Source organism: Neltuma alba, unplaced genomic scaffold, assembly GCF_004799145.2.
Source record: "Neltuma alba isolate B1F8T4 unplaced genomic scaffold, ASM479914v2 tig00012763_pilon, whole genome shotgun sequence".
NCBI lineage: Eukaryota > Viridiplantae > Streptophyta > Magnoliopsida > Fabales > Fabaceae > Neltuma > Neltuma alba.
This window is the reverse complement of record NW_021637174.1, coordinates 488,005-504,201: the sequence shown is the minus strand read 5'-3', so window position 1 is coordinate 504,201 and position 16,197 is coordinate 488,005. Positions and strand designations below refer to the sequence as shown.

The 16,197-nt window shown below is 34.9% G+C and overlaps 2 protein-coding genes across 2 annotated transcripts; both read right to left on the bottom strand.

The window, feature by feature from the left end:
- Positions 1-107: 107 nt before the first annotated feature.
- On the bottom strand, positions 108-2,537 carry LOC114730790 (transcription factor MYB36). Its single transcript, XM_028917901.1, has 3 exons — positions 2,322-2,537; positions 1,995-2,124; positions 108-1,385 (listed from the first exon to the last, which is right to left on the bottom strand). Exons 1-3 carry the CDS (start codon positions 2,455-2,457, stop codon positions 602-604), a joined length of 1,050 nt encoding a protein of 349 aa, XP_028773734.1. The 5' UTR covers positions 2,458-2,537; the 3' UTR covers positions 108-601.
- Positions 2,538-7,270: 4,733 nt separating this feature from the next.
- On the bottom strand, positions 7,271-14,379 carry LOC114730716 (uncharacterized). The gene is made up of 8 exons (XM_028917822.1): positions 11,233-14,379; positions 11,030-11,134; positions 10,752-10,904; positions 10,116-10,279; positions 9,835-9,982; positions 9,535-9,657; positions 9,354-9,441; positions 7,271-7,996 (listed from the first exon to the last, which is right to left on the bottom strand). The coding sequence occupies exons 1-8, from the start codon at positions 13,621-13,623 to the stop codon at positions 7,830-7,832; spliced, it is 3,339 nt and encodes a 1,112-aa protein (XP_028773655.1). The 5' UTR covers positions 13,624-14,379; the 3' UTR covers positions 7,271-7,829.
- Positions 14,380-16,197: the final 1,818 nt, after the last annotated feature.

Here is a 16,197-nt window from a genome sequence, read left to right as displayed (position 1 = left end):
TAATGGGTTGTTGTCGCTGGGTAAGTAATCATTGACTTAAATACAGTTAACCCATTCCAATACACAACTTAATATATGGTTTGCCCTTCATAACACTGGTAATAATTTATCAGTACCCCAAATCCAAACAACTATTATGAGATACATATAAAGTCCCTCACACACACTCGGATGAAATTCATGGAAACGATTACTGAATCTTCAAAAAAAGAAAAAAGAAAAAAGAATGACAAGAAACATCATTTAGTTTTCAACTAAGGAGTTTCTACTAAATACAAGAGGTTGATTTATTCAACATTTTTTACAGCATCCTTCTAGCTACTAGATTCCTCAGATCTTAACTCATTTTGTGACCCATTATACAACAATTTACCCTCAGAGAGAGATTCCTGATAAATTCTTACATACACTTCTTGTATATATAAGATCAGTAAGAGGAGTCAATGAACTTGTTAAAATCTAATGAGCCTATCTATAGCGCGTCAATATCCATCACTTGACATACCCAATAAGATAGCTTAATTCATTGACTCCTCCTACTAATCTTAGATTCAAGAAGCGTACCTCTAGCTAAGAATTTTTGGTATCTTCTCTTCTTTGACTACAAAATGTAACCTAGGTCATAATCTTGAAACATTCCCTGATCTTCTGGCTGAAGAATTTGAGGAGTGCTGGTGGTAGTAGTTGAATCCCAAGAGTTCGAGGATGCTGATCTGCCGGCATCAAAATCATTGGACCACCAGCTCAAATTGTCCTTCGATGAACCACTACTCATGATCTCTCCGAAAAAACCATATTCACCTCCTTGGTTCTCCTGCTTTTTCTGCTGTGATGTCACATAACCACTCATGAGAATGTCATCAAGCTCAGTTTGCAATGCAGAAACTTGATCCATTCCCATATCAAACTGATCAATCCGGCCCATGTCCGCCGGACTATTACCGGTTGCTGGACCTGAACTCTCCGGTTTGATGATCTTTACGCCTTCTGGTTGAACTGCATCATCATGATCCGTAGTATAATTCGCAGAAGCTGGTTTGTAAAGTTCATTATTATCTTTCTCTGGCATGGTTGTGAAATCGGAGGTATGGTTCAGGGATTGCAGGGTGTTGCAGATGACTTTTTGTTGGAGAGGGTGCAACTTAGGCCAGAGGGAAGGATTGTTGTAGAAAGAGAAATTAGGGTTTTGAAGTTGCATGTGAAGTTGAAGCCTTTCGAGAGCCGAGTTGCTGAGGGTGTGATGATCAGAATTATTAGAGTTGTCCTGATCTGTACTGTTTTCTTTTTTGCGCCTACCAAGTAGTTTCTTCTTCAGCCTTGTGTTCCAATAATTCTTGATGTCGTTGTCTGTTCTTCCAGGAAGCTGAGCCGCAATAATGGACCACCTGTAACACATAGGTCATGAACATCAAACGGCTCTTCAATTTCTATCCACAACAATAAATCAAATTTCCATGGGTTTGGTGTGGATGAAATGAGAAAGTCTCAGCTTGTGATAATTTAGATAGTAACCTATAACTCAAAGCCTATATATATATATAACCTTTCTTATATATTTCATTCATTCTCAAGTCTGTCTTTCCTCCAAAGATAATATGGTTAAATAAGTTGCAAATTTACAGCATAACTGGATATCAAGAAATTTTTTTGTGCAAATTTACTCTCTAAGTTTAGAATTATAGCAATGTTGTCTCTTACCATTGAAAAACTAATATTAACTGTTAAAATAGTGATATTGACAGTTAATATTTTTAATAATAGGAGGCAATATTGTTACGATTTTAAATTTCCAGGATAAATTTGTATCAAAAAGAACTTTTGGGTAGTCAGCATTCCTTAATGAAAACTTTTAGAGTAAATTTGCACCTTGACTTGTTAATTAATGAGGTAAAAGTAAAAAGAACTGTTAGATTAAAGGAACTAACAGAGATTCTAGAGACAAAGAAAAAAGACAAACGGGAATGTGCGGGGAAAGGAGAAAAAGTAATACATACCTGCTGCCAATGCTAATGTAAAGGCTGCTAATGATGTTGTCTTCTTCTTCTGTGAAACTACCATGCTTGATGTTTGGCCTCAGGTAGTTTAACCATCTTAGTCTGCAACTTTTCCCACACCTCTTCAGCCCTGTGAAACATATATATATATACATATATTTAGATTTTACCCACATCAGAAGATCGATCAATTACACATTATCAGGTTAATTAATAAGTAAAAACTAGTACTGATTAGAGATATTGGTGAAATGAAAGATCGATGCAAGTTCCATCGACTTTTTGAGATAGAATAGAGAGTGAGTAGTGAATAGCATATATAGATACCAATTTTTTGAGGAAGAGCAATCCAGTTGCCTCCAGTTCCATGTTTATCGATATAAGCTTTGAGTATGGCATCCTCTTCTGGAGACCAAGGTCCTCTCTTCACGTTGGCTTTGTCACAGCAAGGAGCTCGACCCATTATCAATCTGATAATCAATCTTGTAATTATCTTCCTGATTCTCTCTCTCTCTCTCTCTCTCTCTCTCTGATCGTTTTTTGAGAGATATGAACTGTCTTGATTTCTGTGAGAAAAGGCGAAGACCACAGCATTTATAAGGGGAGAGAATGATACATGTGACTCTCAAAATAAAGACAAACTAGAAAAAGTCATACGTTACACCTCATCAGCTCTAATACCTATTAATTAATTATTCATTATATTTAATTCCATATCCGCTTCCTTTTTGGATTAGTTCGGTCCATCTTTTGCATATGCATATATTAATGCATGCAAATGGACAATAATTTCCTTCTTTCTTTTCCTTAAAGGAATATGGATGTTTTTTCGCAGTAGGTCCATTCAAGAGTTTGATTTCATGTATTACTGATCCGATACTTAATATAAAGTATATTGAACTAATTTGATTAGATTAAAAAAGTTAGGTAAATTGTTTAATTATAAGAAATATGATTTATTTTTTTAAAAAAACACCATAATTATCTTTTTTAATATCCTCTCTTTCTTATGGTTAAGAGAGTATCAATGCGGATAAATAAGGAAAAAATTAACAAATATGAAAAATAATTTTTATATTTAAGACCAAGATCGACTTTGCAATTAAGTCCTATATTAATAACCAGAAGAATAATTCACAATTTCATCCAAGTACGTGGATCAAAAGGAACCTCTTTTTTTGTATCGTGTCCTCTCCTATAGACTAGATGTTCCATTGTGGTTGAAACCAATCCTAGCTAGCTTTGATATTTCAAGGAATACACACACACCTAGGAAGCTAATTAAGTAAAAATGGATTCGTGAGAAGGGGAAAAACTGGTGCTTTGTATGAGTTGTAATTTTGTCCCCATTAATGAGACCATGGCATTTCTTTTTCCTTTTATTGAGGAAAATTCTTACCAAGTACTACATTTAAAAAAAAGAAATGAAATTTGCGACAAAAATTTATGGCAAAATATAACAAAAATTCTTATCATGCGTTTTTTTTTTGGTTGAGGACCAAACATTTTTTGTCATGAATAAAATGAACTCTTTTTCTCAGTCTTAACATATTATGCTATCGTAAAGATCTTTTTTTCATATAGGAAAAAGTTTTGGTGAGCCATAACAAAATTACTACATATATTTTAACTAAAATTAATAATGCGCCGTGTCTTATTCTCTTACATGTCTATGATATATTAGCAGCTTATCTCTAATTAATTCAAATGGAACCGATATGTGACCGTGCAGGTAAAGTTTGTATGAATATTCCAACCACTCTAGTATGTGATAGCCAAAAAATATATTGTTTTTTCTAAAAAAAATTGATATTTCTTGTGGGAAAAAATTTATGTTCATTTGACTCGAGCACCTTTTAACCGGCCTATAAGAATCAAGGCTGTATAGGACAACTCATTGTTGAAATAAAGTGTTCAAGTAAACAGATGGATAACACAGAATGATGTCAAATTATAAACGGCAAAAAGTCTATGTTAGACTTTTAACCTATGAATCTTACATCACCCAGCTTTAACTTCTGATTTACAATTGACAACAACAATAGTGCATGCACTGTACCCATTTTGAAACTACTTTGTGAACAATATGACTTTGTATGTAGATTTATATTGATATATATGCATAAAGACGATGGTGGATAAGTTTTACTGTCTCTCCATTTTTAATATAAGAGTTAGTTATAGTTTTAATTTGATTTTAAATATAAAACTTCAATATATTTTGTTTTTGATATTTATGCTCCTAAGTAATCCTTATAGCTATTATACATATTAAAAAATTTTCATGAAAAAATAATTTCGATGCACATGATTGATAGGGATATTTTAAGAAGACTACATCTATTTATTATAAATAACTAACTTAACTATAATTTTTTTAATTTTTACAAATTAATTATCAAGTTCTTATATTAAGGCAGTAAGTAATATATGGTTTGAGGCTTGAGGATTAACACTATCTCTTTCATTCGGCCAAAAAAAAAAAGAGTCCTTGAAAAAAACTATTTTATCTACAATGGCCACTCATATTGGTGATACAGTTGAACACTAAAAGAACTCACTACTCTATGAGAATTTGGAATTAAATCCCTAATCAACGTTAATTACCACAAGATTCTTTTTCCGTTTTTCCTTAATTTAACCTTTTGAGATGGCCCTCCTGGATCATCATTGACATAATGTCATAGTTTTCGTCATTATCAAATATCAAGTGGTTCAGGAGTTCAATTTTTTCTGTGAGGTCATCTTTAATTTTAACAAGATGTGCGCTTACATGATGATGCTGTAAGACTATTGAAACGATGAAATATGAAAAAAAAGTCAAGCAAGAAAAAATAAAGAGAAAAAAATCCCACTTGATATAGAATATACAGATGCCTTCGTCACTCAAACTTTCTGAGAAGAAGCATATGAATCACTCATTGACCTTGGTTTCATAAATGAATTAATAAATGAGGTAGGGCAATTCTTAATTAAGTGGGAGAAAGGGAAGATTTCTAGAACTGTGCCCTACACAGAAACGTAACAAAAGCAAGCAATCAAATTTTCAAAAAGCACTCTTAACTTTTCCATTTTGTAAACATTAATTAATAATTTAATATCCTACTTAATCATCAAATGGAGGCTCAGATATTGAAGACGAAGAAGGTATGCTTCTGCTTGTCTTTCTCCTTAACCTGGAATCTTCACATTTAGTACATTTCACATTATGCACATAGTAGTAATATATAATGCCCTTTTCTTCTTCGGAAAAAAAAAACAATAAATAAAATGAGGTGAAAAGACAGTGCAATATTTCGTCATCGGAAGGACCCGACAATTATAAAGCAGAGCCGGTGAAAGCAGTCCCTGTACGAAGATAAGGATCGAATTATACACAAAACATTTATGATTAATGTGGAAGAAGTAATTATCGGTATCTGGCATTTCTTCATTTTAAAAGAGAGCAAGAAAAACCAACGTGATTTGAGTTTAGCAGAAATATTAGTTTCTCATATCATTTTACAAATTAAGGTTAGAGTCTTTTCTGAAAGAGATACTCACATTTAACACCGAACAATACTTCTAATAGAAGGATATCTAAAGTAAAATTAATAAGAATATTTTAGGATCTAATCAAATCTCTCGACTAAATAAGAGAACACTAGGTTATGTTTTTTAAATAAAATGTTGATTAGATTATTTAAATTTGATTTCAGCAACATAAATTTTAAATTTTTGTTTTTTTCTAATAAAGATATGTTGTCAAAAGACCCTTTTTTCAACCAAAAAAGGCATCCTATTTCTTATATATAGAGATTCAATTAATTTTGAGACTAAAAAATAGTACTTGTACATATTTTTATATATCTTGTATTTATATATACAGATTGAGATAAGCATGGATAAAAGCTGTAGATTAAACTATTACACTATGTATTAATATAAAAGAAACGGGAGATTCTGCAAAAAGATCATCGTACTGTTGCTTCTGTCGTCAGTAGGATTGAAAAGATGCTTAGTCTATTATATAAAGGATAATCTAATTGATATAATTGAAGGCCATTTATATATTACCCAATGCTCAAATCAAATTATTAGTTCTTCCTCAGCAACACTCTAATGACTAATTGCATCGCTCCAACTAATACGTGTCACTGATAAATATAAAAGCAATTAAGCTGCTACTTGCTATACTATTATGTATTCAAATAATTAAATGACCTCAAATTGGTCTTTACTTTCGCCTAAAGTCACCCTCCAAAATTAATGTCAAATGTCAAACTTCTAATTAATCACTACTTGTGTAGTACTTGTTTTAAACAATACTGTCAACGAACCCATACAAGTCCAGCACCCACCGGCCATTTGACCTAAATCACATCCCAATTTTTTTTTTTTTAACAATGTGTCAATGTACATATAATTATTGACACCTTAAAGCTACCCTCAACAACTTGATGCTAGTTATTTGTGTAAACATTTCTTATTTTAATCCCAAGTTATGTACTACCTCAATCTTATATTTCAAGTGTCATTTTAGTAGAATTTTTGTGTCCCACTTTAACTGTCTACAAATTCAATGCAAAATTAGATATTTGTTTTCAATTTTCCTCTTAACAAGTAATTAATGTGTAGTTTATGGCATCAACTAGTCCAAAAAAAGAAAAAAAAAACCCAACTAGATTTAACGTTTATTTGATAACTCATTCAAAGGGTACTCTGCAATTTTTGAGATAAAACAAACATCTCATAGGGACAATTTAATGAAATTATATCATTATGTGATTTATATTGTTTCTCAACAGTTCTGTGCAAGTGCCCAAATCTTAAACCACTCTTATGTGGGAAATGCTGCTATTGGTGATTATAGACACTCGTAAGGACTCAACAGGCACGAGACTACTTTGACTTTTAATACCAACGGTCCACTCGTGTGTTAGGTGCAGCGTACAAGTTTCCAATTCTTGAGAGAGTAGAGAAGCTCCCAAAGAGCAGATGATGATTGTGTCACAGAATTTGACCTTGTGGATTTTCTGCTAGTACTACAGGACAGAGTTGGTGGTTTTATCCAATTGGATAGCATCTTTCATGAACTGCTAAATAAGAAACCATTAAAATCCCCATATGAAAAATTAATTATAGCTGCATTATCAGTGGCCAGACATTAGCTTAATGATAAAGTCAACGAGGCGTTGAATTTGTAGCTTCCACAAAATCTTGTAACCAAACTACTAACAAAGTTCCAATGGATTGACTCAAATGACATAGGATTAAACAGAACCCGCCAGAAAACATGGATTCAATGTATTCCTTGCTGATAATGCTTTTATTGCTTTATAACTAAAACTTATTTGGAATGGACCTTTTTTCCTGGCCTATAAATCCCAATAGGATTTGAATACTTTCAAAGAAACTTCTCAATCTGTATGTATGTACAAGCGTTTTCCTTCCCAAGCACAAAGTCTTCTCTTCCAGAGAACTGTAGTGTTTCCATCTGGCAAGCAAAGCCATGGCCATGAAGACGCTGAAATACTGGCTAGGTGAAAAGAGTTCATTATAATTAATTGCATGTTCCATGCTGAACATAAAAAGAAGCAGGTCGTCATAAAAATGACCTTTATTTATACAGCTCCCAGAGCCAATTCACATGCTAAACCGTCCCTTCCTCCCCCTCCCATTTCTATTTTTCTCTTTCTTTTCTTAAAAAAATTTGGGTTGGTTTTTCCATCTCTTCAAGCTAAGCTAAGAAGGGTCCCCTGAATTGATCAAATCATGCTTCACCCTTATCCATTCTCACTTCCACGCTGCGTATAATGCATGAAGGGCTACTGAGCGTATTGAGATCAACTGAGACTACTTCACATTCATTTGCGCAGCCATACTCCTTAGCTTCTTTGAGATTTCTGAGAAGGATGGCCTCTCTGCTGGATCAGAAGCCCAGCAACTTTCCATTAGAGACTTCCACTCAGGATCACACCACGTCGGGATTTGGGGACGTAATGTGTTGTTCACAATACCCCCTGCAAATCAAAGACAATGTATGTAGTCCAGATTTCTAAAAGCCAGAATAGACCTAATGCATTTGGAGCAATGGACACACGAAGATGAGAACACAGGTTATATCTGAAGTATTGAAAGGTAATCAACCATCATACTCTCGTCCATCAAACATGCAAGCTCAATTCATACATCGGCGTACAGAATACCTGCACCCTCGTGGTAGATGTAAACCCACAAATTTTATAGAGGCCAATCCAGTCTATCCCAGTTTAGAAAAGCCAGTTCCTTGTCATTTCGTTCGTGGAATTAGTGGGAACACAATGAAATGCTAAAAAGATTACAGGTTTGTTTGGTTTGACATTTATTTATATTTTATTAAATTAACATAATAAAAATTCATTTTTACGGATGGCAGCGGTGAATGGGTGGTCAAGTAGTGGAGAGGACTATGGAGGAGGTAAGGGCGAATAATGTCCATTCTCAGGATTTCCACATATTGTAATTCTCATTTAAACAGTATAATCCTGATGCATGTACTTAAGAGAAACAACATTACAACATGTAATTTTCTTTACATTACATAAATTCAACCAAACATCTGAATCAACCTTTTACATCAAGATTACATGTAATCCCCTTTCACATAATCAAACCAAATGAGACATTAATCACATATGAATTGCATAAACATTGAATGCAGCTCAAGCAAAACACTAGAGCTCAATAATGGACCATTTAAATTACCAATATAACATCAGCAATACACGAACTCATATCATGCTGATAATTCACGATATTGCCTGTTAAAGTAACGATCTACTTCAAGCCTGACATCTCCCTAAGTAACATAAAAGCCATGTTTATACTCAAACCTCACTTCATTTCCAGCTTTACTGTCACTAGATTGGGAAGCTCATGCATAACAAAGAGGAGGAAATTAAGAAATAGGTTAGAATATCATGTATTAATCCGATTTTCCAAGGCAGTCTAGCCTTAACTACTACCTGAAGAATATTAAGAACAGGAATTGTCTTAACCCCATCTTAACTGCCCACAGTAATACTAAACACAAAAACCATCTTTCGCACGTGAAAGAAGACTGAACTCGTGGTAACATGATTTGAAATCTATAGGAGAAACTGCTAACACTGTACAAAACCACAAATCTTGTTGAAAACAAATCCCTTGCATTACAATGGAACAACTTCTAAGTGTTCTATGTCCTAAGACATCAATATTAATAGCACGTTTTCAACAAGGACTACAAACTGATATTCTAAATTCTAATGTGAGAGAAACAATTCGAACATAAAAATGAAAGCATATCATGTAGCAAAACAAATGGCACAAGCATTTTAGCTCTTACTTGGCGCTCACCTATTATTGAAGCACAATGCATATCAGCATAGGGTTCATCCCCAGTGAGCAATTCCCACATGACAATCCCGAATGAATAAACATCAATCTACAACACAGGCAAAAATAGAACCAACAAGATCGTGTGGAAAAGATGAAAAAATACCAACAACGTACAGACGAACATAAATGCAAGTAATACCTTCTCTGACACCATATTGCTTTTCCCACTTAGGAGTTCAGGTGCCATCCATGGCAAAGTACCCCGCACCCCTCCAGATACTAGTGTGTGCTGTTTTACCTTTGATAAACCCAAATCACCAATCTGAACAGAAATATATGAATTCCATCAAATTTACGACGTCCAAAGCAATATCTTTTGGAACAGGAAAAAAGTTGTACAGAGAGAATTGAATCAGCTACTTCATTACAAAAGGATAATTTTGGAAAGTTCAGTATTAACTACCTAAAAGTTGAGTTGTGCGATAAAAGTTATGTTTACCTTGCAGACAGGCCGCTGCGGATCTCTCATGTTGACCAGTAGATTCTCACATTTCAAATCAAAATGCACAATGTTCTTTCCATGCAAATACTCCATCCCAAATGCCGCATCCATAGCTATAATGAGCCTCTTACGACGATCTATAGTTCTGTTGAATTACTTACACATAAAGGACATGAATATAATGTAACCAATAAGTAATAACTTACAGATATGGCACACATTCCTGAGAGGCAGGGATGATAGAAGATTGATCAAGAGTGAGCTCATTATTGAATTACCTATCTTTCTTATGCAAGAACTGTTTCAGGGATCCATTAATCATGAACTCTGTCACAGTTGCTAAAGAACCATCAGGACCATCACGGACAATACCATAGAAGGACACAACGTTTGGGTGATGAAGTGAACTGAGTATCAATGCCTCTTTCCAGAAATCTGCAATCTGTGACCACAGAAGAGAAATAGCTATAAATAGTTGGCTCTACTAAATTGTTGCAATATAAATAATAGTACCTGCATATACTTGTATATGTTCCACTATTCGCTTTTTCTCTAAACATTGTTATACTTGGGAAAAATCAGATAAATTAAACATTGTTATAAACATTGCTTATATAGAACAAAAACAGTGACACTGACCGGGACCATGGGATAGACGACCTTCTCAATTGGATTTTTTCCAAGCAGACAAAGCAAATTCAATAATTATAACTTATTAAATTACTTCTGGGTATCAAAAATTTCTTCCTATTGATAAGACCCATCATGTAATACAAGATAACATTTAAGACATCAATAAGCTTCAGGGCCAGGGGTCAAACATTTCATGGCATGCAAAAGAGAAGAGATGATGAATATCAGTTTGTGATGAATAGTTAAAAAAAAAAGGAAAATGAACTGAATAAAGATATTACCAATCTTTCTCTTTCTGAGGGCCTTCCAGCAAAACAGCTAGCTTTTATCCTCTTAATTGCCACATCAGAACCTTTCCATTTCCCGTGATAGACAGCCCCATAAGTTCCTGAACCTAGTTCACGGATCTCTTCCAAATCATCATTTTTAATTGTCTGGAAAAGGAATCAGCATACCCGCATCAAACAAAAGTCATGCGGTAAAAATAAAGCCAACAAAGACCTAAGAGAAATTGACGAGATTAGAAAATCGTAGACTCAATTAGTATTAGCACAAAAACCTGCAGTCCTCTAGCAATAGCTTCCGCCTCAGCTTTTGTAGGTTCAATTTTAGAAGTATCCACATTGTCATTATCAGAGTCCAACTCTAAATCACCATGAGCATTCTACATTGCAGATAGGGAAACTGACATTAGGAGACAGCATAAGTCAACCTTTACCACACCAATCTCTAAATAGAAGAAAACACATTTGCTATCTTTACCCCTGTCTCTCCTTCATTTGCTGTTTCCTCTTTGATTGCTGAATTGTGACTCTGAGAAGTGGTGTGCGCCTTAGCTCTAGCTTTCACCTCTTCAGCTCCTTCCAATGCAGCCTTTTTTACAGAAGCAATCAACTCAGGTAAGAAACTGAATTGATTAGCTAGGTGCTTGGAATCTTCAGGAGCAGTTAGATCCCCATCTGCTAGTTTCACATCACCACCACATTCTTCAACAGGTTTTGATTTTGCATTTTTAGACTCAACAGAAGCAGCAGCTTCACTATTACTCTCAGGTATTTTGTTTTGCTCTGAAAAAGATATACTCTGAGCATGAGAGTTCTCAACCTTGTCTGCATTTTCTGCCCCTTTATCTTCACCATGCAAACTAAGCGAACCCATTGCTTCAGATATACGAGTACCATTGTTTGAAACCTCTTTGTTGTGAGCCATATTAAAAGGTGATTTTGGTAGCTGCACTGGTTCCAATCGAATGCCGACATTAATGTCCTGGGGGGGATGAATGGTGTCCACAGCAACTGGGTGTTGATTTTCTTGACCAAGAGTCCTTGGGTTGAACTTCACAGCATGAGCATAAGGGAATTCTGTAATGGGCAATCCATCATGACCCGGCATTTTGTGTGAGGAATCAACCCAAGGACTTTGATTATCAGCTCCAACGTAAATTCTTGGACTCCCCTCTCCCCTTATTCCTGCATTTACCACACCATTTAACTGCTGAGGCGGACTAGATGCCTCATTAGATGGTCCAATGCGAAGTGGAGCCGGAGTATTTCTCCAGAAAGCAAGCCCAGGAACATGTCCATGGGTCACAGGGTAATGACTATCAGCTCCATAAGGAGGTGGGTTCCCATACCGCACACTGCGCTCTTCCAAAGGAGGAATTTGTGGATGGGCTGTAGTAGCCACAGCTTGATCGTGAAACAGTTCAGGCCCCAATTCAGGTCCAGCTCTTTGGTGAACGTAATTTGAAGCCAAATGATGTCCATCAGCCACACTGCCTTGCCCAAGAGAGAAATTTATGCCAGAACCATCAAGAACATAATGATCATTCAATCTTCCTGATCCAGAAACGTGGCTCTTTGCTTCCTCAGCCCGATTATTTGTTTGATGCGGCAAAGCCCAAAATCTCTCATGATTTTGAGTATCATTATAAGCAGGCCTGTGATCATTATTTGGCTCATTAGGATACATAACAGGATGCAACTTTGAATCTGCATTCATTATAAAAGTATCCCTGTTTGAGTGGCATTCTGCACATGGATTAGCCCCCAGTGGAAGTCCATTATTAATATTTGGATGCTCAAAATGAGATTGACTCCTCTGAAAATTCATCCGACAGTGCTCACAAATACTATTCCCATCAACAACATGAGGGCCATGAATAATATTGCCAGGAAAACCTGACTTCTCACTAGATGCAGGTCCAGTTGGATACCACACAACATTATCAGCATATTGTGGTTGATTGTCATACACAGGATGGTGATTTACCTGGTGCCGAGCATATTCTTCTGGCATTCTATCAAGGCATTTATCTGGTATCTCTGCAAATGGCATCTGATACCTTGCAGAAGAAGGAGAAGATGGAAATTCTACCACTGATCTAGAGTCATGGTGACCATGATGCCTAGGAGAGTAATATGCAGGACTCCATGGTGCATCTATGTCACTATACCTCTGGGATATAGGTTGCTGGTGTTGCCCTGATCCAATGTGAGGTAATGTGGGATGATGCAAGTTAAAATGTGTCATGGGCACCTCACCACTTCTCTGGCTATGAAGGCCACCATCCACATTGATTGGATTAAAGAACTGATCAGCTACATGTAAATCCTCAACCGAACCAAGCACAGGAAACTCACCGTGTTGCTGCTTCCTGAAATCCGAAGCATCGTTTAAATTATTCAATGCATCAACATACCTTCTCTCAGTATCCCTCTCATCCCCATCAATGAAATGTGAAACATCTTGTTCAGATTGTGAGAACAAAAATATTCTGAGCCTAGTGAATCCATCACTTGAACCCAATTTGTCATACTCTTCCATCATATTAACCACATCATCGTCATTCACAACAGAGACGAGGGCATCAAGATCTTCATCAGGCTGCTGGTACTTTAAGACTGCAGTCCCATCATACAGCTCCCTCATCTTACTCATCAACTCCTCATAACCAATATCTCGTGGAACACTCACAATTCGCGTCTCTCCACCAACATAGCGAAGCTTCCCATCTTGGGGACGGGGCATTATATTTCCGAGAAAGCTACATAAGAATTTAACCCGCTGGCTATCATCATTGCAAGCAGGCGCCGGATTCGGTGCAGAACCAGAACCGGGTGTAGAAGGTCGAATTACAGTAGAGCTATCCATTACAATTTGTCGTCGATCAATTCAGTTCTGCCTCGCTTAAGCATTGAAATCCTTCATTAAACGTGAACACAACTGGTAATATACAGCTTGCAAGTTTCACCAATACAAGCTAGAACACGAAAGTGCTAGCCCGATCTATTGCTCGACTTTATCGGATACGTAAATTTTCACTTGTGAACGTCGTGGAAGATATGGAAAGCCATCACATTTCCCGAGAATGACCACAGGTTTGAATAGGGACAGAGAATGCCAACAAATACATATAAAGATAAAAAATTTAAAGGGAACGAAACCAAAATAATGATAACAATAATCCAAACCCAAAGTACAAATCCAAAATAAAATTTCGGCGAGCAGACTACTCAAATCGCCGGGGAGGCATATTAACAGGCACCTGAATGGGCCAATTCGATAATACCCGGAGACCTAAATTCAAAAATGCCCAAGTCAAAAAAGGTTAATCAATGGAATCTATTTCACCACTTCCATGAACATTCGCAGCTCTGCTCTCTAATTCTCGTACTACAGCTGATCATTTGGAGATGGGGAATCCAAGCTGCTGATCTGGCAGAGCAAAGAGGTGGAAATCAACAAAAAAGAATTTAAAAGAAGAAAACGGAAGAGTGATGAGCAGAGTGCAATATTAAGGTGACGATGATGAGGAGGGAAGGAGGAGAAGAGGAGGGTGACGATGATGCTGGCGAAGAAGGACCGCCATAGGCGATAGGGGCTTCTGGGTCGCTCCAAGATGCGATGCCTGGTCGCCATGTAGTCTCCCACGTGGCACTATCTCGTTGCCGCAATTTTTGGCATCTTATTTTATCTGTCGCGGGATATGCCTCCTGCCTGTTATGGCACGGGCGGGATGCTCAGGAGAAATAATAATAATAATAATAATAATAGTAGTAGTAGTAGTAATAATTTTTATTATTTATTGATTTGTTGATTTTTTTTGGCCAGAATTTGATTTATTGATTGATGATTATAATTAAATTTTTATATTTTTAATTATAATTATTATATTAATATTACAATTGGTTGCGTTTATGGAGTAAAAAACAAAAGCAGCTATTAATTTATTTCATTAGCATGAACTTTTGGTTTAAATTTAATATTTAAAAAAGAATTTGTTGAAATTATGATCCAATAATTAATATTAAAATATAGGAGAGGGAAAAGAAAATGAGACAATTAAAGAAGCCAAAGTAAAAATAAGCTGTGTTGAAGGGTAATATGATCTGTTTTAAATTTTATTTTATTCAGGACTATCTTTGAGATTCATCACTTATAAGCACGTTAGATTTAAATGAACATTAAAGAAAGTTTGCTAATAGATTATGTGTATGTGAACAAAGGCAGAATTTTAACATGCAACAATTAAATATGAGGTAATGTAATCTTACACGAAGTCAAAGAAATAAATACTACTGTTCTCTTCAATGATTTAACTTGTTAAAAATCTTATCTTAGATATAAATAGATTATGCACATTTTAGCAAAAATAAATATGATTCGTGAGAGATTTTATTCGTAAGAAATAAAAATAGATTACCATCTTTAAACAAAGAAACCATTAAAGACTTATCAATGACATTATTAATATATATTGTTTACAATATATTAATCATACTGTAAACAATATATATTAATACGTCTTTAAATATATTAAAAAAACATATGTTTCATATTTCAATTTTTCTCCATATTTTATTATTGGGTTTATATAATTTTTTGTCCTTGAAATTTAGGTCTATTTTGATTTTGGTCCTTCAAATTTTAAATCCATATTTTTAGTCATTAAAATTTAATTTGTCTTAAAGCGTTATCTTTTAAATTGTAATAGTTAAAATATGCTAAAATTTCATAAACAACATTGAAATGGTGATATGGATTTATTATATAATATCTAGCTGGATCTTATGTGAATAGCAAAGCTAAAAAAATAGGTCCCCAAAATACTGTTATTTTCCTCACTGTTCACTTGATAAGCTATTCACTGTGTTGCATTTTGAAAATTTATTCTCTTTATATAATCATTTTTCATGTGTTGATATTGAAGACTTTTTTTGTTTTGGACCTGTTATTCACTAGGTATCATTTAATAAGTCTAAAATTTTACTTTAACGGCGTTTATAATGTTTTAGCAAATTTTAACACTGTTAAATTTTTAAAGACTAGTATTTTAAGATGGTCTAAATTCAAATTATTAAAATAATAAATTTGAAATCTGAGAGCTTAGAACTAGAACGAGGCTCAATTTTAGAGATAAAAAATTAATGGGTCCGTTTGGATCAGCGATTGGAAAAGCAGCTTATAGAAAAAGTAGCTTATGGAAAAGTGAAGTTGGTAAAAGTTAAATTGGATAAGCTGAATTGTGTTTGGATTGGAGTTCAGACAAGCTAGTTTACAAAAATGAGATTGGAAAAAGCTTGTTTGGATTATAGCTGAGTAAAAGTAATTTTGGCTGAAAAATTACCAAAATGAGCATGAGTTTTAATAAATAATGAAATATGATTAAAAAAATAATTTCACATAATACAATGAAATTACAATAATTTAATATGAAGAAGTCAT